The sequence below is a fragment of the Podarcis filfolensis genome, assembly GCF_964270895.1.
Source record: "Podarcis filfolensis genome assembly, chromosome: 7".
Taxonomy (NCBI): domain Eukaryota; kingdom Metazoa; phylum Chordata; class Lepidosauria; order Squamata; family Lacertidae; genus Podarcis; species Podarcis filfolensis.
Window position 1 is genome coordinate 69,819,558 of NC_139603.1, and position 22,678 is coordinate 69,842,235.

The 22,678-nt window shown below is 39.9% G+C and overlaps 2 protein-coding genes across 2 annotated transcripts in view; both read right to left on the minus strand.

Annotated features, from left to right (window-relative positions):
* The window catches only part of DPYS (dihydropyrimidinase), a 44,711-nt gene extending 42,356 nt beyond the window's left edge, over positions 1–2,355 (minus strand). Inside the window, exon 1 of the mRNA XM_083621739.1 lies at positions 1,679–2,355. Within this exon, the coding sequence (XP_083477865.1) occupies positions 1,679–2,041 (363 nt within the window). The 5' untranslated portion in view covers positions 2,042–2,355. The remainder of the gene's footprint in view (positions 1–1,678) is intronic.
* Positions 2,356–5,143: 2,788 nt separating this feature from the next.
* The window catches only part of LRP12 (LDL receptor related protein 12), a 35,353-nt gene continuing 17,818 nt past the window's right edge, over positions 5,144–22,678 (minus strand). Inside the window, exons 2-7 of the mRNA XM_083621731.1 lie at positions 19,710–19,766; positions 13,901–14,036; positions 12,058–12,260; positions 9,360–10,458; positions 8,684–8,816; positions 5,144–7,782 (exon numbers count right to left, since the gene is read on the minus strand). Of these exons, the coding sequence (XP_083477857.1) occupies positions 6,922–7,782; positions 8,684–8,816; positions 9,360–10,458; positions 12,058–12,260; positions 13,901–14,036; positions 19,710–19,766 (2,489 nt within the window). The 3' untranslated portion in view covers positions 5,144–6,921. The remainder of the gene's footprint in view (positions 7,783–8,683; positions 8,817–9,359; positions 10,459–12,057; positions 12,261–13,900; positions 14,037–19,709; positions 19,767–22,678) is intronic.

Consider the following 22,678-nt stretch of genomic DNA (forward strand, 5'->3'; position numbering starts at 1 on the left):
ATAAATAATAATGATAACTGACTTGCAAGGCCAAGCTAACTGTCAAGTTCACCAGCACATCTTCAGGCTAGACGTGCCAAGCAAATCATGGGGTGTGGTGGGGTTGAGAAAAAGCTATTGCTGGATAGCCGTTGTTTGAAGAATTAGAGGTGTTAAAATAGCGAGGTATTATTTGTTAATGTGTAACAGATCTCAGGCAGTCAGTAAAGTTGTGTGAAGAACTGGCAATATGTGTTCCACTTGACTAATCCGTAGCCATTAAATTCCAGGAAAGAAGATCTATGCAAACATTTATCAGGTCCTGTAAACCTGTGGGAAGCGATCTTTCAAAGTGTTGATATCAGGACAAATCCCAGTTATTTGGACTGGAGATAAGGAACAGAAGGCTTTGAGGAAAAGGAAAAGGGTTGCTAAAAGGCAGATTTTAAACAGAAAGGAGGAGGAGGAGCCCATTCCGGAGGGAGATATCTGGATGTTAGGACTTTTTTATGAATTTGCAATATCCTCAATTCTGTGCCACCCAAGGCACTTCCAGATTATCTTGTCTGTTGAGGTTTCATCCTGATCCGCTTCCAGAGGCTAAATAACTGTCCCATCAAAGCAAGTGCTTCCCCAAACTTTCCTGGGAAGTGGGTTTGTTGTGCAGGGCACACCAAGCAACTATAATTGCACAACATGAATTTGCCGGCATGTGACTGAATCCAACCTGGAATACTGATAGTCTGGAAGAGCCCCCAGAGAGGAGGAAAGTGAACAAGCAGAGGCTGCCTCACAGGTGTCTCTCATTTGCTCACTTGGGCCACACAGCTGGGCCTTACTCTTCCTTTTGCACCACCCCAAGAAAGATGGTGAGCAAACAGATAGAGAGCCCTGTGGAACACCCATCCACCAGATGTCAAGGAAATAAAACAGCAATAAAATTATAAACACACACTACGCCGAAAAGGTGAAGTTGACTGGGAAAATCAGAAACCAGGAAGAGAAGAATTTTAAGAAGGAATTGGGGAAATTTATAATGTATTTAAGAGAACACTGTAAAGAACTAAAAACTTTGGCAGGATTTGAGTAATGCTTGTAATGTACGAAAAACTATTGAAAAAACGGATTGTTTTCTTAAAAAATTAGAGAAAAGGGGAAGCAGCTGGGAAAAAAAGATTGATAATGGTAACCATGGAAGGGCGGAGAGAAGTCAAAAGGATTCAGGGAATCCTAAATGATAATATAGATGATTTGTTTGAATACATACACACACACACACACACACACACACACACACAGAGAGAGACTTTTAAACTGATTTTTCATAAACATTGTTAAGTGTATTTTGATGAGGCCCTAAGCTACTGAAAATAATGGGGCCCTTTATACGTCCAGCTGTCCTTTGTCAACAACAAATTGTCGCTGTTTTTTGTGTTGAATACATGCTATATGGTAATTTATGGACCCAATAGGTATCTAAAGCCATTTGCACGTAACAAACAGGAGCCTACGGAACACAAAACACTGTTGCTGTATGTAGGTTTTATTTTGTTTTTTATCTTATATTTTGGAAGTGTACATCCAGGGGTTTTTTCCTTTTAATTTTTTTGGGGCCCCCAAGAGAGTGGGGCCCTATGCTATCCCTTGTTTAGCTTATACGTAAATCAGGCACTGTTATTATAACAAAGACAATAATTACCTTTGTCCCTTGATAGAAGTCGTCTTTCGACTGCGTGCCCATGAAGGGGAACTGAAGGTGCGTGTGAGGATCAATCCCGCCGGGCAGAACCAGTTTGTTGGAGGCATCTATCACCTGGACGCCTGCTAGGGATGGCGGCTGGAGATGCGACCCCACCGCTTTGATTTTCCCATCCTCCACGTACACATCCGCAACTTGCGAACAGTCCGCGTTCACAACTCGCCCGCCTCGGATCCAAATCTTCTGCATGGTCTTCTCCCGCTTCTGTGCGTAAAGTTTCTGGGAAAGGCGCTCCGCGTTTGCAAAGCAGTGGCAGCAGTTGCAGCAGCACTTTTTAAGTTTTCTCCCTCTGCCGGCAGACATTCCATGCAGTCACGTGTAACTTTCCCTGCCGGGGGCTGAGAGGTTTTAACCCTTTGTTCCCTATTCCTTTTTTTTCCTGTGTTTGTGAGAGTGAGAATTACTATCGCCCTTCCTCTCCCTGCACCTAATTACTTCCCCACTAGCCTTTTCCTTGCAACAAGAGTGGGGGGCGCTGCTTTTCCACGAGGAAGTTTGTGGGTGCTGCTCAGCATTACAGCTGTGTTTAGAATGAGGGTTTTAGGTCAGTAGTTTTGGAAGCAGTTTGTGTGAAATTAAATTAAGTAAGACTGTATTTCAAAATGGCTGGTACAGCTTTCCCCCAAGCAGCCACTTCCTTACTCTTTATTCTGTGCCATTCTGAAAACTCGAATTGGGAGTATTTTGCCCAATTCCACGGGGACTATAGACACATCCGCCTCCGTCCCTGTCTTCTTTTTAAATCTCTGCTATCTGAAGGGGCTAAAGGAACAATGCAAAATAAATAACTAAATTGCGTTTACACATTGCGGGGTTGTACGTTGTCCAATTAGCTTCTTATGCCTTACTTTAAAAAGGGATCGAGCCTGGTTAAAGCGGCGTTTCAGGATAGTGAAAGGAAGCAAAACGGCAATCTTACAATTACCCGGGAGTAAATGTAAATGCAAACCGGAGGGGCTTACTTTTGAGTAAATAGCCTAAGGATTATGCAGCGCTGGAAATGCAAGAGTTCAGCTGCATCTAATGGGAATAGCTAAGTAGAGTTACTGCATTCAGAACATTCGTTGCCATCTTCCTTTGAAAGCAGGGCAAACTAAATGTAAAAATGTCAATGCAGATTTAAAGGTACCAGGTAAATTTATTGAAGGATCTGGGCGTCAGTGGCAGTTTCCAAAAATAATTATCTCACATTCCACCTTATGGAGTAGGCCACCTTTTTAAAAAAAAAATGTTTTTAGAACTGAGCTGTATAAAATTCAGTGGCAGTATGCAGCCCTATCTTGTGCATCTCTAATCTGAAGCAAATCTCGAATTAAATCAGCCCTACTTCCCAGTAAAGTGCACTTATATGTAGGATTTCAGGCTTGTGCTGTGTTCCTAATCACATTTTACTTGGAAGCAGAGATGCCAGTGCAGTGGTACCTTGGTTTGCAACCATTTTGGATTACAACCATTTTGGATTACAACCACATCAAACTCTGAAGTGTGTGTCCCTTTTTTTCGGATTACAACCTTTTTTATTATTATTACAACCCACTTTTTTTGGAGGCCCCATTGGCGAAAGTGCGTCTTGGGTTACAACCTGTTTTGGTTTACAACCAGACCTCCGGAACGGATTATGGTTGTAAACCAAGGTATCACTTTATGGCAGAACTTTAGTGTAGAGAAGTCCAGGGCCCCACTCAGAAAAACGAGCCAGAAGGCCTCTGTATACAGCAGAACTATCTCACTACATTTTGAAGTAAATGTACATTACCATCTAAAGACAGAACTGCCATTTTAGACCAGCACCTGAAATTCCCCAACTGCACATTGCCAAGGAGTTTCGCCACCAGTGGAACTAAGTACTTAGTAAACATGTTTAGAATTCCATTATTAATGTGTGTACCTAAATGAATAGGGACGCGGGTGGCACTGTGGGTAAAACCGCTGTGGGTAAAAACGGCGTTTCCGTGTGCGGCGCTGGTGCTGGCTTGCTAGCTGCAGCTTCGTCACGCTGGCCACGTGACCCGGAAGTGTCTTCGGACAGCGCTGGCTCCCAGCCTCTTAAGCGAGATGAGCGCGCAACCCTAGAGTCGGACACGACTGGCCCGTACGGGCAGGGGTACCTTTACCTTTACCTAAATGAATGCTTAAAGGTAAAGGTAAAGGGACCCCTGACCATTAGGACCAGTCGTGACCGACTCTGGGGTTGCGGCGCTCATCTCGCTTTATTGGCCGAGGGAGCTGGGGTACAGCTTCCGGGTCATGTGGCCAGCATGACTAAGCTGCTTCTGGCGAACTAGAGCAGCACACAGAAACGCCGTTTACCTTCCCACCGGAGCGGTACCTATTTATCTACTTGCACTTTGACGTGCTTTCGAACTGCTAGGTTGGCAGGAGCAGGGACCGAGCAACAGGAGCTCACCCCGTCGCGGGGATTCGAACCATCGACCTTCTGATCGGCAAGTCCTAGGCTCTGTGGTTTAACCCACAGCGCCACCCGCGTCCCTAAGGAATGCTTAGCACCTCAAATTTCTAGCTTTCCTTTTCACATAGAAAGCGGCCATAAAGATAAAGGGCTTCTTAGCAAGAGTGTGACTGGTCACACACAGAGCTTCAAGGCACAGTAGGTATTGAGCATGTCTCTGTACCCCAGTTGTTACAGCTGCAGAGAGTAGCCCATATGTGGTGGAATTGTAGGCAAGGTGCTTAAATGTAAAGATTAAGACCCTATGGAGGCCCACAGCTTCTGCACCCGTGCTGGGCTTACAGAATGGCAGCAATCTCTCCCTCACCCACTTTTAGGGGAATGACAGAAACCAAGGCTCTACACTATCACACTTTCACAGTAAGTATTGTTTTCGTGAAGGAATAGAGGGGATCATGCAAATTTAGAACCAACCCCTTCGTACATTTGAACCAGGTTATCAATTTCAAAAACTCTGTTTACAAGCTATAATTACAGGTTTGTCCTATTATTATATGAAGTGCCATACAACAGATTGCAACAAGCTTGGGAAATCTGATGTGACCTTTATCTGCTGAACACTATGACATTTTTCTGTTTACTTTACAGCAAAATAATTTCTGTTTTTCCCTACTTGGGAATTACTAGTTTGGTCGCTGCTGCTTCTGCTGCTAGCAAATTGTTTTTTCCCTTCTGTGACTGCAAATTTTTCATGCTCAGCAAATATTGTTCTAGGTGCTACTGTACAGCCTATATTGTGTGCAAAGGCATACAGCTTGTGTACAAAGTGAATGATTTGGACACTAGGTCCATTCTTGGTATGGTATAATGATAACTGCAGCAGCCCTCTTTTTATACCATGTTTTCTATTTGTGTATTTTTATTTTTATTTTTAAAAACTACAAAAATAGAAAACTAATATACCTTCAGGTTTCTCTTTACAAAGTACCTCAATACATAGTAAGATTTTTTAATTTGATACATCTTAAAACATTGCCAGTTTTTTTCTGACAGCATAACACAACAAGAAATCCACAAGACTTTAAACATGCTTTAAAAATGACATTCAGCAATGTATGGAAAATTTAATAAATAGCATACAGTCACACACAAATACATTTTTCATACTAAATCATTAAGCCTACTTAGACTGGCAAAGAATAAATATAACAGCAATTGACAATCTTTACCTTCTCAAAAGATGGATTTCTTGATATCATTTAGTAGCAACAACAACCACTTTCTGGTCACAAAACTGGAAACTATGAATGTTTTCTCCCCACTGGTGTGTTTTGCAGCCAAAATGTGATGTAACAAAAATAAAAACCTTGAAATATACTGAATATTTCTTTTTCTTTTTTTAAAAAAAGCGCAAACTGATGCCAGGTAAACCAGCTTTTTAAATACAATGAATAAATAGGAAATTAGTAAAGCAAATTCAGTTGCAGCAACAAACAACAGAAGAAAGCAAGAACCCAAAAACAGAGCAATGGAAATATTTTTTTTAGATATTTATATATATTTCATTGCAGTATTAGAGACTAGTACTTAAAGTGATAGTGCTTGTGCACTAAGCTCTTTAGAGACCTTAACATAGTTTTAGTGCAAATCCCTTTAGACCAGACAAATTTAAACCCTATTAGGGAGAAGATCCATTAGCAGTTGGAACATATTTTCTAGAGTTATAGGTACCTATCTCAGCTTTAAAAAACACATTATATACAAGAATTAAATGCATATTTTAACTGCTTCGGATATCTATCTTCAAAGATAGATGAAAAATTACTCTGAATTTTTACACCTTATTTGGTTGTACCATACTAGACCAACTTATTAAAGTCAATGTTATAAAAGCTACAAAAGATTTTTTTGCCATCAGTTTTATCTAAGTTAACTGCTGTTTGAATTTCTAAAAGAAAAAAATATATAGTGTATTGGAGAAAGTCTCTCTTCCTTCTGAAAAAGTTCAGCATGATGACAATCAGTAATTAGACAAATATATTATAAACCACAAGAGAGAAAAAGAATACTTTTTGCAATAATCAGCATTTAGTATATTCAGTTAAAATTATATTGGCAAAAGTACGTTGGTTTTGATTTCAAAAAGGAATAAATATTTTGTACAAACTAGCCTGACAACCTGCAGTGAGTGGCAGGCAGACATCAGTGGTTGAGCAGCTAAGTTTCTGTTCTAAATTACACCATCATGTTTAAACTATCTGACACAAGAGGGCTTCTCATATTACCTCATTCTGCATTAATCTTTAAAGTCTCGGTAAGGGACTGGCTACAGATGCAAACCTCTGCAACACTTTAAACATAAATGTTCAGACAAGCCTGAACATGTTGAGAGGTTCCACAAAGCTCATCTGTTGCTAGTGTGTTTCACAAATTACAAAGATATTCTATCTGCAGTCACTTCCTTGCACTTGCTTTAAGAATACTAATAATAGAAAAAGGAGTTTCTTTGAAAAGCCCTCGGAAGATGACCAATAATAACCAAATAGCAACAGGTGTACATTACGTATACTGACCTGGGAAAACATTTGTTTTAGTTGCCCGTATGACAAATATTCATTCAGTCATGCACAAGAACATTTTAAGTCCCATGATTTGCCCTGGATTCTTTTTTGAAATGAAAAAACAACAACTGCTTTTTCCCTTAATTATGAAGTACAAAACAATCACCAATATTGCTCCAACTTACATACATTTCCACCCACTCAAACTAGACTTAGCAAAGTAGCAAAGCCTCATCATCACTAGTTTCGTTTTTCAGTGCTGATTCTAAGCAAGTGTCAGGTATCTGGGCAGTATGTACAATTCCACAGCGCTCACAAGGGCCATCTCGATTACAGGAGCGCATCCCATTATGTGCCGCGCTGTAAGGCTGCCTAAGCCCTTGTCCTTGTTCTGAGGTGAGGTCAAGAAGAGGTCTTGAGCAGTCATTCGCATCAAAGTCTGATGCCGCATCAGAGGCGGGAATGAGCATTTCAACATCATCATCTTCGTCTCTTCCTCCACCCACCCCATTATCAAGCTGTCTCAAAGGACTTTGGTTCTGACTGACGGGACTCGACCTCCCTAAAGTGAAGCGTACCCAACGTAACCCTTGAGTCATACGACTAAGTGCACTGGAGAACTGGTGGCGCCCTGGACTGGAACTCGGGGGTTCCACGCTCGCTGCTTCTCTTCCACCGTCCGAACTGCTGCTGATATTCTGAGCTGAGGAAGCTCCACAGACGACAGCTGCTTCGACGGCTGTTGCAGGAGGGACCTTCTGAGGCAAAGTAGCAGCAACGCCACCAACGGCACCTGCTGTGTCTCTTCGTTCAGTTTCCGTGTCTGTATCATCAGACTCTACTGAAAAGAGGTTTCGGTGAGAGCCGTTTCTTTCACCTTCTCTGCTAGCATTCGGGTTGGCAATGTCATCTCCGTCTGAGGAAACCAGTGCCAGGGATCCAGAATGGCGAGATCTTGCAAAATTAAAGATTCGGTTCCAAATATTGCTTGACCGGCCCGCAATTGGAAGCCTGATAGAGGTAAATCCAAGCTGAGACCTCACTGCTAGCCTCAAATTTTCTAAAACAGAAGCCTGTGAAAACAAAGGCACGGGTAAGGCAGATGCTATGAAGAAACAATACCTTGAAAAAAAATGCAATAAGGAGCTCTTATGTATGTCATATTTATGTATGTGAGAATCATTTTGTTAACAGTTGAGGACTGGGTTCAATGACAGTGCTTATGTTCTTTTTTGTTTACATTTAAATCTCTCAAAATAAAAATATGAATATATACACATGACATGTATCTAATACATTTCGTAAATTAAGCACCCATTTATAGCATTTATCAAGTGAGCAAAATTACTTATACTGATCCACATTTAGGTACCCCAAATCACTAGCCTGGTTTTCCAGTGATTTTGGATTAAGTTGCTGCTTACCAATTCCTTAAATGCTTTTGGATAAAAATTTCCTAACGTGGAGTTTGATGATATACCCATTTTTAAATATATTTTAAAAAAAACCTGACTTCCAACCAAGTATGTTTTTATTCTGGTGATAATAAAAATACTTTGTACCGCAGAAAGCTATATCCAGTGACAATACAAAAACAATCTTATATGATCACACAGATTTATGACCAAGGAGAAACAGCTTGCCTGTGTTTTGTGGAAGAATTAAGAGCTATCACTGAATTTCAAGCCACATTATGAATTTGGGAATCTTAGACAAGGTTGTTAAGCGCCACCATGTGGTGTTAAAACATAAGTGTGTCAACAGATGCTGAGCTGTTCAGAGTAACTTTTTTTCACAAGCACTTACCACATTGAGACTAGGATTCAAAGATCTGCAAAGAGTTTTTGTCAACTTATTGGAACTGAGCAGAAACTGCTGCAGTAAGGTGTTTGGCTAGCGAACTGATTCAGTACTTTGTGATTTTATACTTCTTATTCATAGTAATCTATTTTTAGTTAATATGAAAGTTCTTACCTGATTTGGTGAGCAAACAGGAAAGTCTTCAACTGGTGGAATTAAGCCCTGAGCAATCAACTGTCCATAGGAAGGAGGTGCTTCCCTTCTTAACAGCTCAGCCTCGACTCTAGACAACTGTGTCTCAAAAGATCTATTTAAGAACATAAACAGGTTGCAATTTAGTTTTCATAGATAATAAGAGCGCCACCACTGTATCAGTGATTTCTGTCTCTGTTGTTTCATTGGAGTCAAATTTTAGACTGCAGTCTCATGGGGGAAGGCATCTATCCCCTTATCCTCTAAATTGCCATGCACACTGATGGTGCTACAATAATAATTTACTAAATAACAACAGCCCTAACAGTTTGATAACAACCCTCATACAATTTTACGGAAGGAAGAACTGTGCTTGCACAAACTTGTTACCTATATAATATGTGAATCCAATTTGAATTACTAGTGTTAATTACTTAAGTCTAATCAAAATCCTATTTTATGGCACTGGAAGATCCCCTGAATATTTGAAGCATTCACAGCCATGCTGCTTTATAGCTACGTACTAAGACACCTTTTTTGAATGATAAAGAAAATGTCTAGCATTCCTCAATAAAAGTAGCCACCCACAGACAATTGTTTTCTGGTAAATCAGGAACAATAAAATAGCAGCTTTTCTTTTGTAATTGCAAAATCTTACCTTCGTTCAAACATTCTCAAAGAATACAGCTTACAAGTGCATCCCAGTGCAATGACAAGGAGCAGCCCACAAATAAGACTTCCAATGACAGCAGCAGTTATTACTCTGGTGGGTACAATAACTGGGCAATTCTCTTCATCACTACCATCACCACAATCATCTTGGGAATCGCAAACCCAGCTTTCAAACACACACCGATTATTTTTGCAGTGGAAATTTCCTGGCTGGCAAAAGAAGCAATTCTTTTCATCCGAGCCATTGGGGCAGTGGTTCTGGTAGTTGCAGCGATCGGAGCGTGGATAGCAGGCACCATTACGAGAGCAAGGAAATTCTTCCTTTTGGCACATAGTGCAGTTTGTTTCATCTCTTCCGTTTGGACAATGCCAATAGCCATCACAGCGCTGCTGCTCTGTGTAACAGCCCCAGTTTCCACCACATGGAATTTCCCATGGCAGACAGAAGCCATCAACCTGATAGGTAGCATTAAATCCTCTTGCTGCATTCACTTTGTCAGCGCAAAAATGCACTCTGATTTGACCGGATGAAGAAACAACTGTAAGAGGGGCATGAGAGTCAAAAGCAGTTAAAACACGCAATAGCTTGCGTGGATTCTCCTCTAAACCGTCATATATTTTGACATAGTCCCCGTATCCGGTACCATCAAGCTTAAAGTCAGTGAAACGCAAAATAACTTTGCGGTGGTCCCCAGTGTCTATCAGCCATGTGCAGTTGCTCCCTGGAGGATAAAAGTCTGGATAATTGGGAGAATTGAAAGTACCATAAAAATATTTCAGCAACTGTCCACATGTTGGCACGCCACAGTCTATTTCATCTCCCAAGTCAAGACAGTCAAGGTTTCCATCACATTTTGAGGATTCTGGAATGCAAGTGTAAACATTGAAACGAGACAGACACTGGAACTGGTTGTATGCACATGGCTGGAAGGAAGCAGCAGTCGGGGGACTAGCTTTGGCACAGATTTCTTCATCTGAGTTGTCTCCACATTCATCCATGTCATTGCATTTCCAAGATTCTGGAATACATTTCCCATTAGCACAATGGAATTGGTTACAGTCGCAGCTTGGTTCGCTGGATTTCCCTAAAAATGAACATTAAAGAAATTATCATATGCCCACTTTTACATTTATTACTTGTTTATCTTACAGTGTCATAATAATAATAATAATAATAATAATAATGGCCTACTTATCTGACTGGGTTGCCCCAGCCACTCTGGATAGCTTCCAACATAATAAAAACACAACAAAGCATTAAACATTTAAAACTTCCTGATACAGGGCTGCCTTCAGATGTCTTTGGAAAGTTGTGCAGCTGTTTATGTTTGACATCTGATGGGAGGGTGTTCCATGGGGTGGGTATCACTACCGAGAAGGCCCTCTGCCTGGTTCCCTGTAACTTCACTTCTCGCAGTGAAGGAACTGCCAGAAGGCCTTCAGAAACTGGACCTCAGTGTCTGGGGACAAAGACACTCCTTCAGGTATACAGAGACAAGGCTGTTTGGGACAATGCTAACACTTTGAATTGTGCTCTGAAATGTACAGGGACCCAATACAGATGCCCCCCCCCCCAGATGTTATTGGACTGTTAATTCCCATCAGCCCCAGCCAGGATTGGCCAGTTATCTGGGATGGTGTGAGCTGCAGCACATCAACTTAGGGAGGGCACTATGTTGGCTAGCCCTGCACTAATCAATAAAAATCAGTCAGCTGGAAATAGTATTTTAACAGTTTATCTGGAACAATATGAACTATACTGGTGTAAAAAACAAACCACACAGTTTGAGCAGCTCCATACGGTTTTATTTATATAGGACCACAATACCCGAAGGACGGCCTCTCCCTATGACCTGGACTCTGCGAACATCATCCGAGTCCCTTCTTTGTGTGCTTCCTTCATGAGAGGTTCAGAGGGTGGCAACACAAGAATAGGCCTTTTTCTGTAATGGCTTCGTTATACTGTACAGTGGTACCTCTGGTTATGTACTTAATTCATTATGGAGGTCTGTTCTTAACCTGAAACTGTTCTTAACCTGAAGCACCACTTTAACTAATGGGGGCTCCTGCTGCCGCTGCGCCACTGCTGCATGATTTCTGTTCTCATTCTGAAGCAAAGTTCTTAACCCGAGATACTATTTCTGGGTTAGCGGAGTCTGTAACCTGAAGCGTATGTAACCCGAGGTACCACTGTACATCTTTAGGCACCAGGTGAAAATGTTGCTCTATAACCAGGCCTTTGGCTGATTAACATTTTGTACCCCATAACATGTTTGCATGTTCTATCATGGATGAAGAGTGCATGAAAATGTATAACATGTCCCAGCAAGAGTGAAGGATCTACTGCATAAAATTTGGTGTGTCTCTCTAGAAAGTTGTTTGGAGGACTGGGTTCATTTTCTGAGCTTTAGAACAGTTGTCAATATTTTCAATATACCTACTACAAATGCCTTAAGTAGTGTTTCAAATGTCTCTACAATGGGTCTGAAATGGCAACATATGGATGTTAGCAACTGCACTCCTACTTTCTACATTTTTAAAATAAAAAGAATATTAATAACCATCATCTCTTTCTTAAGCTTCCATTAATCGATGCCCTGTGGTTTGTTTTTTTTAAAAAAAAAACGCTGAAAAGATTTGCCCCTAAATCTAGAAAATGTTTAATTACATCATTTAAAGTTTACCTGCAAAATAAGTCAGTCTGAATCCTTTTCGTGATATACTATCATCTGAATGAAATCTGACCCAAACATGGTCCTGTGAAGATATATATGGAGATGGAATAGAAGACCCACACACTCTATAATTTTCCATGTTTTTGTATGCCCCTATCGTCAGGGAATCTGAACTGCATCGCCGTGATCCTTGAACATCAAAATCCTGAAAACTACACAAGGTAAATAATGAGTTATATTTCTTTTTTGTTGCTGTTAAATATTAGTATAATCCCTTAACAAACAACTATTTAATATACATATCCTTAAATTTTTGACAGACATTAAGTTCAACAAGACCTAATTTTTACCTCCCCAATTGGAAAAATACATTTCAAAATCTTAACAGTTTTTAATCCAGCACAGATAATTATTATTAATTATTTCTAAATATGAACTACTGATATGATACATCTATTACATCTATTAGGAAGATTCTTTTCTCTCTTTCTCAGCCTCTCGCTTTCCACTAAAATCAGAGCCAATGCACAGACGTTTTAACCTTTTCTCATATATACATCTCTTTTTGTGTGTGTGCCCTTTTCCTAAATGGCAACCTGAAACACTATTGTCAAATACCAGATTTCATATCATAGGTTCTATAGCAAGTTGCATGCTTCCACAGGCACAAGAGTTTACAAGTGAAAGAACATATTCCAATTTAGCTTCTATTTGCATTTGTTTTATTTACTTCCAGTGCTATTTTTCTAAAAAATGAGGTGCCAGAACTCACTATGCGTGCCTCCCTTTTTCTCTTGTAATGGCAATGGTGCCTACCTGAGAGGTGCTGGAACTGAGTTCCACTCAGTTCCGGCTGAAACAAAGCCCTGTTAACTTCCAAGTACCGTATTTTTTGCTCTATAAGACTCACTTTTTCTCTCCTAAAAAGTAAGGGGAAATGTGTGTGCGTTTTATGGAGTGAATGCAGGCTGCACAGCTATCCCAGAAGCCAGAAAAGCAAGAGGGATTGCTGCTTTCACTGCGCAGCGATCCCTCTTGCTATTCTGGCTTCTGAGATCCAGAATATTTTTTTTCTTGTTTTCCTCCTCCAAAAACTAGGTGCGTCTTGTGGTCTGGTGCGTCTTACAGAGCAAAAAATACGGTATTTATACTCTGCTCTTCAACCCTGACAGGAATTTCCAAGTTGCAGGTAGCAAAACCAACAATGCAAAAGCTTCTGTGCTACTTTAACTGAGAGGTTTAGTGCAGCACTTACATGCATGGAAGACACCTCCTGTATTCCTAAAGGCACTTTTGGATCCAACCTAGAGAAACTACTTCCACAAGGAATTTTAACCTTGATATTTTCAAATAGCAGAAGAGGCACAAACAAACTGTTGTGTGTGTTTGTTTGCTTGTTCTGAAAAAGAGGACTTTCAAAAGCAGTTTGTGACTGCATGGGGATTGACTTTTTCAGGAAAAGAAGTCACAAGTTCACAAGGCTAGTAAAAGTCCTTGAATGAGCCTAAGCAACCTTTTTTGGATCCTGCCATAAGTTTGTATATAGGAAACATATATTTCCTAAACCTTCGGATCATATAAAGTATTCCGTATAGAACCTAGTATGTAAAATTCAATGAAATGCTCCCAGACACCCATAACCAAATTTTAGTTTTAAGATCTGACACTCAGACATAATTTAGTGCTGCTATATATCGGGCTATTTAATTCAATAAAGTCAAGAAGCAGAATAAAATTAGAAAATGGAATGTTTACAAGGACTAAATTTACATTTAGTAAAACGTGTACTTTTTTTTTAGACAATTGCTTACATTTTCCACAATATATTTATAAAGTACAGCACCCAAATTACCTTATTGTAATAATTTCACCTGGGTTTGCTCGGATATACCAGCTACAATTCAATCTTGCTGGATATTCAAGAGGCCAACCTGGGCTAGTGATGATCCCACTTGGACCTTTAATTTGTTCTGGGATATCTCCACAAGCTGAAAAATATATAAATTGATGTCTTTAGTTATAGATGCACTTTTGCAGATTTACAAACAGTTCCAAAAGTTTAGTGCAAGAACACACCATTCCTTGGAAGATGGGTTCATCTGAATGAAGATGCAAAACACTGTTGTTATATAACACAAATTAAATCAAAACCAATCATTTCTTTTTTTAAAAAAAAAAAGTAGAGGTTTATGAGCAACTAGATCATGTGGCAAAGCACTGCAATGATATCTTTTTCCAGCAAAGTATATTTATAGATTTAAATAATTATTCATGCTTTTATTCTGCAGAAAAATCCAACACACAGTATATGGATGCCTGTATTATAAAGAGCAGAAAGTAAAATGGGCAAAAATCAGCCCTGACAAGTAAACAAAATGAATACAACCGCAGCAGCTTGCAAACACTTGGAAAACCATATATGCCTGCTTCTTCCACAAATGACAGAAAATATACCAATGCAGGAAAGGTGGAAAACCATATATGCCTGCTTCTTCCACAAATGACAGAAAATATACCAATGCAGGAAAGGTGTTGTATGTAAAGGGAACAATCTGCAAGTAAATAAAATATTGACACAATGGGCGACTTTACGGTTTTCCATTATGAAGAATTATTTTGTTATCTGCAAGAAAATAAAAATGGCTTCTGCTTAATAAAATATGACAATTCTAAAAAATGGGGAAAAAGCAAGCCTCAAAATTTAAAAGTCAGATTTTCCATCAGTTCAGCAGTAGTGATAGGGTTTTACAGAAGATTTATTGTTTTCGTTTAGTCACCCATTAGGTGGTGCTCTTATTCCATTACTCTTTGGAATTCTACATTCATAGAACTGAATGTAAACAAAGCGACCTCCTACTTGAGATTCATGTTATAAAACAAAGCAGATAAATATTGCAAAAACAAAAAAGGCAGAATATCAACATTTATATATGTAAATGTCAATGCATGACACTCAAAATGTTTCCCCCTTTTAAAAAAAAAGTCACGGAGTTATGTTTTTAAAACTGAACATACATTATAAAAGCTAACTCATTAAAAAAAATCTCAAACACAGAAAAGCAGGATTCTTCTTCATGGCAAATACATTTATAAAACAATACAAGAGTTATTACTGCAGATGCTGGGATTGGGAGCAGAGGCCAAGTGGCTTTCCTAGTCTACTTAATGAATATGGAAGACACACAAGTCAATCTGGGACTTCATGACTTGCAGTTCAGTCTCTCAGCCAGCTCTATCAATTAGAATTTAACTTAATTGGAAAAGGCTCAGCACTTTGATTTAACAGACCTCTAAAGTTACTACAGCCAATTCTGAAACCTGGCAGAATCTTTATGGTTTTGGAGCAGCTCTCTGAGCATTTTGGTTGCCCTTTTCTGCATCTTTCCAGCTCTGCAATACCCTTTTCGGATATTCACTGAGCTACCCACCGTGATGCAAGATCCCTTTCCTAGTCAGTCACTGCCAGCTCAGACCACATCAGCATATGTGAAACTAGAGGCTGCATCCCTGCTTGCTACACTTGCCAACCCCACCTACCCCCTGCTCCTCTTCCAACTCTCTACCATTTACACCAGGGGTAGGCAAACTAAGGCCCGGGGGCCAGATGCAGTCCAATCACCTTCTCAATCCGGCCCGTGGACGGTCCGGCAATCAGTGTGTTTTTACATGAGTAGAATGTGCCCTTTTATTTAAAATGCATCTCTGGGTTATTTGTGAGGCCTGCCTGGTGTTTTCACATTAGTAGAATGTGTGCTTTTATTTAAACTGCATCTCTGGGTTATTTGTGGGGCATAGGAATTCGTTCATTCCCCGCCCCCCAAAAATATAGTCCGGCCCACCACATGGTCTGAGGGACAGTGGACCGGCCCATGGCTGAAAAAGGTTGCTGACCCCTGATTTACACCTCTCCTCAACGCCCCCCCCCCGGCTCTTTCCACTCCTGGCTCCTTTCCCCTCATTAAACAACTTGCCCGGGCTGGGCTGCCATTGCTAACGCCGCAGTTAGCATGATTGCCTACTGGCAGCCAAGCCAACCATAGCATGGTGACATTTTACATTCTGAAGTACCGTATTTTTCGCGCCATAGGGCGCACTGGACCATAGGTCGCACCTAGTTTTTAGAGGGGGAAATCAAGAAAAAAAATCTCCCCTCCCCCCGGTCCCAAAGAGCAGCGTACAGGCTGCACGCAACCTCTTCCTGCCAGAGGGGTTGTGCGCGGCTATGGCACAAGCCAAGGCAGCCAGCGTGATGGATCCCGCTAGCTGTTTTGGCTTCCTCTTTAGCCCCGTGCAGCCTCTCCCTGCCGGAGGGGTTGAGCGCGGCTATGGCACAAGCCTCTTTAGGCTCGTGCAACCTCTCCCTGCCAGGAGAGGCTGCGCGGAGCTAAAGAAGCCATAGCCCCGTGCAGCCTCTCCCTGCCTACATGCTTGGTAATTTTACGATTAGTAACTGAATCAGTTTATCCAGAACAAGATATCAACCTAATATGTGTATAATTTCCTAGATCCTCTTTTACTTGGGAAAGACTTCCATTTTCTAAGGAAGCCTTCTTTGTCAAATAGCTTCCTTGATTCTGCTTGTTAACCACAATGGCATATTGGATTGGGTGGTACCCTTCTTAATCGACAGTACAGCTAAGCTTCTATTATTGTAGTTTTAAATAACCTCCAAGCTTTTCTGGAAGTCATACAATACCACAACAACAGTTCAGCATTTCACCAGGCTGGAAAAGGCTGTAAACAGCAGTTATTACCAGCATTGGTTAGAGCGTAGTGGTGATAATGCCAAGGTCACAGGTTCCATCCCGTAAGGGCCAGCTGCATATTCCTGCATTGCAGGGCATTGAGACTACGTGATCCTTGGGATCCCTTCGAACTCTATGATTCTATTTATGTAAGAACTCAGCTGATTTTTAAAGTTAAGACTGTCTTTCCCTCTTGCACCCTACTATGATCTCTAAAGCTCAACCTACTTTTCAGCCGTACAGTACATGCAGGCCCTGCTGAAATAGCCTGTGCTTTTTTTGCTTGATAGTGATGCTACCCCGGTTTTGTGGTTGGTTCAGATCCCCACTCAGACATGATGACCTTGGACTAGTCACTCGTTCTCACTTTCCTCACAAGGTTGCTGTGAGGATATAATGAAGGATGGGGAACCATGTGCACTGCTGGAGAGGAAAGGTAGTATATAAATGTAGTTAAATAAATATCTTATGAATGTAAATAGAATTCTAAGAAGTGCTCGGGATAAAACTGCAACAACAGAATTTAAATCACTGCAGCTATTCTTTTCCTAGGGTCAAACTGCATGTACATACAAAACACCAGTTATTTGTTATATTATGTTTCCAAGACAAGGGAGCTTAAGAAAGACGTGATTTTTTTTTTCTTATTGCTTCTTGTGTCATGATGACACCCTTGGAAGACACCTTTACTGACAACTTCCTTCTGTTTTGTAAAATATTAACTTCAAAAGTGTGAATGATAAAGGCTGGGTTAATTACTGAACTCGCAAAGAACTGCCAATGCAGTTATAGATAAGAAATTTAAATGTCCGTGTGATCTTTACTGCTGTGCTTATAAGAGAATTCAAATAAGGATTTTAGAAAATCAAACTTGCATATGCAATCTGCAAAAGAAGCACACCAAAGACCAATTTATCTTACATAATGTGCAACTAAAGTAGTGTAATTATAACAACTAGAATGCAATATATGCCGACAAAGACAGCTCACAAACCATACCTGTATACAATTCCTTAAAATAATATAATTATTTTATTTAGAAAAAATTATTATGTAAGAAATCTTACAATGGCTAGGATGCAGACCCAGCCATACATATGCCTCAAGTACACAGTAATTTACAGACTTTGCTTCTGGCTACATTCCCGCACACTCTTGTCAAATGCAGAAATGGCATCTTGACCCTCATGGTTGGCTTTTGGGAGCCTGGGGGGAGGGAGGCCAAAAGGCATCAATGAACCTAGAAGCAGCCCTGCAGTTCTTTGAATTTCACCAACATCAACCAACATCATTATTCATGCTTTATAGGTTATTTACAATGCAACAAACAAACAGATAAATAAATAGGATTTTAACACATCAATAGAATAGGGAGCTGAAGATGCCATTTCCCCAGATGGGCAGGCTAATAATAATAATAATAGAAATTGGTGGATGCTTAAACTTTTAATTGTACATTTTTGAAAATAAACTAGGCCTCCAGCAGGCTTTGTAACTGCAATGGAATAAATTTATAACAGTTTGACATTGCTCCTTTATTACGAGATCTATTAAGGAAGTTTTTGTGTTGTATGATTGCTATGCTGTTGATTATGTTGTAAACTACCTTCTGGCGAAGGGTGACACCTAAATTTGTTAAGTAAGGAAGAAAAATTGTGGTATGTTATAGTGAAAGAGCCTTTGGCCTTCCAAAGGTTAAATACAAAACTTTTTGAGCTTTGCAGATATAACACTAACACACACCAACAACACACAACCTGCAATAAAATGTTGTCGTGTGTAGTGTTTTTTTCAGGGTTTCAGTCAGCCAGCTATTCCAATCCCCACCCACAAGACATTCCGTGTTCTGCAGTCACTAAGTATCCTTGGTCCTCCCTGGGCTGCTTTTGGTGTTAACCTCATTAGGGTTTTTACCTTCATTTTGTACTTCTGTTCCCAAAGCCAGTCAGCTGATACCTGCCTCTTGTGGGGGTGGGGGTGCAGTTTTGGCTAGATAAAGACTGGCTCTTGGAGAATCTTTGCTTTTTTGCATTTGTCTGTAGCCAGAGAATATCCTTAACAAGCAGTCTTAAAGACTTGTTTCTTTTCTCTGGCCTTTGGGGGTTAATTCAAGATGCTAGAAGTCAGGCTAAAGCTTTAAATTGGCTTTTCCACCTTATGCTGGTTTCATATTTTGCTCCCCACACACCCCAGACCACATTCTTCAGGAGGGCCAGCCCTGCCCCTCCAAAGAGGATATTCCAGAGTCACAGGTGACTGCAGACGAGAGGAAAGGGACAATATTGTTTTTTTCCAACTTCCACCCCACCAAAGCTCCTTACAATAACTAATCTTAGGATCCAAGCGATTCTTTAGTATGTGCTTGCAGTATGCACAGCATACAAAGGTTCTGACCTTCAGCCATCTATTCAATCCATTTGTTTTCCTGCTGGCAAAGACGAGACGCAAGCCATAAGGATTCTGCCAGTGCTCCATTAGTGTCACGTGAGATTACTCATGGTATAAACTGTGTAATCAGGTGAACCGCAGTTTCAGATGCTGCTTCAAGTCTTATCAAACAAAATGTGTAATAAAGCTGCTTGTGTTATTGATACTTTTAAAATAATCTTTCAATAAATTTCATTTCACAAAACTTTAACGTAGGAAAAATCAAGTTAGGCCAACTTTTCTCTTTAATGTCTGTATGGTGAAATAATTAAGCATTAGAAAGGAATAATCTGTTCATGAGCATGGAAGTATCAAATTTATCTTATGAAAATGTGTCCATGTTCCAGTTGCTTCATTCCTTATTACATGCTGCAAAAGGCAGTAATAATTTTTATAGCCAAATATCTCTTCATAAGATACCAGGTGGCTTTCAATATTTACTATTTAAGTCATGCATGAAATTTAAACATTACAAAAAAAATGACTTACCAGTTGAGATTCCTGAAATATGCACATTTTCAGAACGTTCTGCAAGAGCACTGTTTCCTAAAATTAAACATAATGAATAAACTAATTTCCAAGATAAAATTTGTAAAAATTCTTCAGATATAGTACTACAGAAAAGAAAAAGAACAAAAACCAAGCTACTTTTAATATTCAAATACTTTACATCCAAAGGCTTCTTCCACTACATTTTTAAATGAAGAATAAAGCCAGGCCGGGAGGGGGCGGGGAGGAAGAGAATAAAACGATTATACAATCAAGACACAAATGGCTTCTTTGTCACACAGTGAGCAAGCTAAATGGAGAACCTAGGCAGCTTCAGAGCTTGATTACCTCCTAAAAGATTTTAAGGGAATTAAGATGTATTAGTCCAGTAGTTTCTTCTTCCAGTTCTCTTCAAGACTTTTTCTAATTCTGTTCCCCTCCCATCTAATAACAGAGGTTAGCAGAGTGAGTTAAATAAAGATAACAGAAGGGGGTGGGGAAAACCCCAATAACCAAAAAGGAAATGCAAGGCCCCCTCCAGCACAGTGAAACAACCACAATGTACTTTATTACAGGGCCAGCAAACATGCAGCATTGACTATGTAGAAAAGTAGTATTAAATCACTTAATATGGTGGTAACCAATACATATGCAGTTGCTTATTTGCACTGTCTACTTTCCAGGATCACGTTTTCACTTGGGTGATCGCCAGAACATGCATTTGTTTGTTACTCAACAGTTTTGGAATAGTGGTATCTAAGGGTGCACTATGAAACATCATGGCTGATGCGGAGAAAGGGGAGATGAAGCCCAACCCCATGCCTGTTTCTTGGGGTCAAATTCCCTGAGTTCAGTGAGAAACAGGGCTTTTTTTCAGCCGGAACTCACTAGAACTTGGTTCTAGCACCTCCGAGGTAGGTCCCATGGCCATTATAAGAGAACACGTTCATGGTGAGTTCCAGCACCTCTTTTTCTAGAAAAACAGCACTGGTGATGAGTACCCCCAAAGTTACTCTGCACAGAATTGCCGCCTCAGTAATTCCGGTTCTTATCTTTCAGCCTGTTCAAGCTGCATTTTATTCTGCATATTGTTGTTTAAATATTTAATAATTTTTATTTCATATATTGCTTTGTCTTAATACGAGCCTGAGACTTTGGTGGACCATCAGCATAAATAATAATAAAAAAATATATAGGCTAGGCTGAGAGATGAACTGGTCACCCCGTGAGGCTCACGGCTGCATGTGGATATGAACCCTGGTCTCCCAGGACTTAATCCACTACATCACACTGCCTATAATAATAACTCATTAAGACTCCCAGACATTATCTTTGAAGGTCCCCTTTTACTGTGTGGAGTGCAGTGTGCACCAGGACACAATTTCCATCCATCATTTATTTTTTGTAATGTTACCACAGAATCATGGAATCATAGAAGTGTAGAGTTGGAAGGGACCTTGAGGATCATCTAGTCCAGCCCACTGCAATGCAGGAATATGCAGCTGTCCCACACAGGGATCAAACCTGCAACCTTGGCGTTATCAGCACCACACTCTAACCAACTGCTCAGTCATTTAATGATACTTTCTACCAGTTTTCTACAGACAGACATTACGCTAACCCACTTGTAATTTCCAGGATCCCTCCCAGAGAACTTATGCTTCTCCTGCTCTTTTCTGCTGTAAAAAGCAGAGCCAGATTCCCTTAGTGTGTTCTGATAGTAGAACCAGTAATCAGGACTGACACTTTTAGGGGACGCTTTCCTTCCCTCTCATTGTTTATTCACTAAAAGCAGAACAGGTTGTGTGTCCCATGTGCTATCAGGCAGAACAGGGCCTATAATGGGGCAACCCACACACAATATTTCACTTCTCACTATTCCTAATTACAGAAGGGTCTCCCACTTTTAAGGGCTACTTGGAAATGAACACAGAAATTTGCCTAGAGCAAGTACCACGAACATTGTGAAATACAGTTTCTGTATTTCACACAGTTACTGATATACAAGAGACAAACAAGACTCTTTGAGTCCCAGAAAGAAATGTGGTCACCTAGAAATCTAAATAAGGTAGTAACTGGCACTGTCGATTTCCCATTAAACCTAACTTTTTTTCTTAACAAACAAAACTGTTTTGACCCACCTTCATTCTGACAGACTTCACTCCGAATAAGTATGTGACTATACTTAGCACACTTGCAAAAAATATATATATATACTTGGCTGATTCATAAAAAAGATGTATTTTCCATAAAAATTATGAATTTTATGGCATTCATATCCAAGAGCGTTCCAACGACTGACACACATTTTAATACCTGCAATGCACAACTTGGTTGATTACATCTAATGGACAGAATCCAATATAAAAATAGGACAGGAAATGTGCCAACAGGGGGGCTTTTAGACAGAAACAAACCACTGCATTTGGAAGAATAATCTAGAGCTAAAATTCAGCAAAGGAATTACACTAAATAAGCACTAATGCCAAAAGAGATCTAGAAATAAAATAATCTTATGTAATATCATTGTGGGAGAATATGTGACATGATTTTTGGCTTGCATGAACTTATTCATATTGCAGATTAAAGACAAGGATATTAGACAGGAAATCTTTCATAATTCATACATGTTGTTAAATCATCAGAAGGATGTCAAGCAAATTAAGTACAGCGTGAAAGTGAAACCACTGCAAACATCAGCTACCAAAAAATAGCAGACTTGTAGACAATATCACAAACCAACATCAGGAAACAAATTCATAAAACTTCTACTGGGTACAAAATGGATACCACTATCTGCACTATTATTAAATAGAAACAAGGATTCAGAAATCTGTTCAAATAAAATTAGCATAAACCAGAAAGAAACCAAATAAATCCCAGATACACATTTTTTAGTAAACTATTTTCAGAAGTAGCAATTGTGAATTTTTAGAAGAGAATGTCTGCCAAAATCAAACAGCACAGCT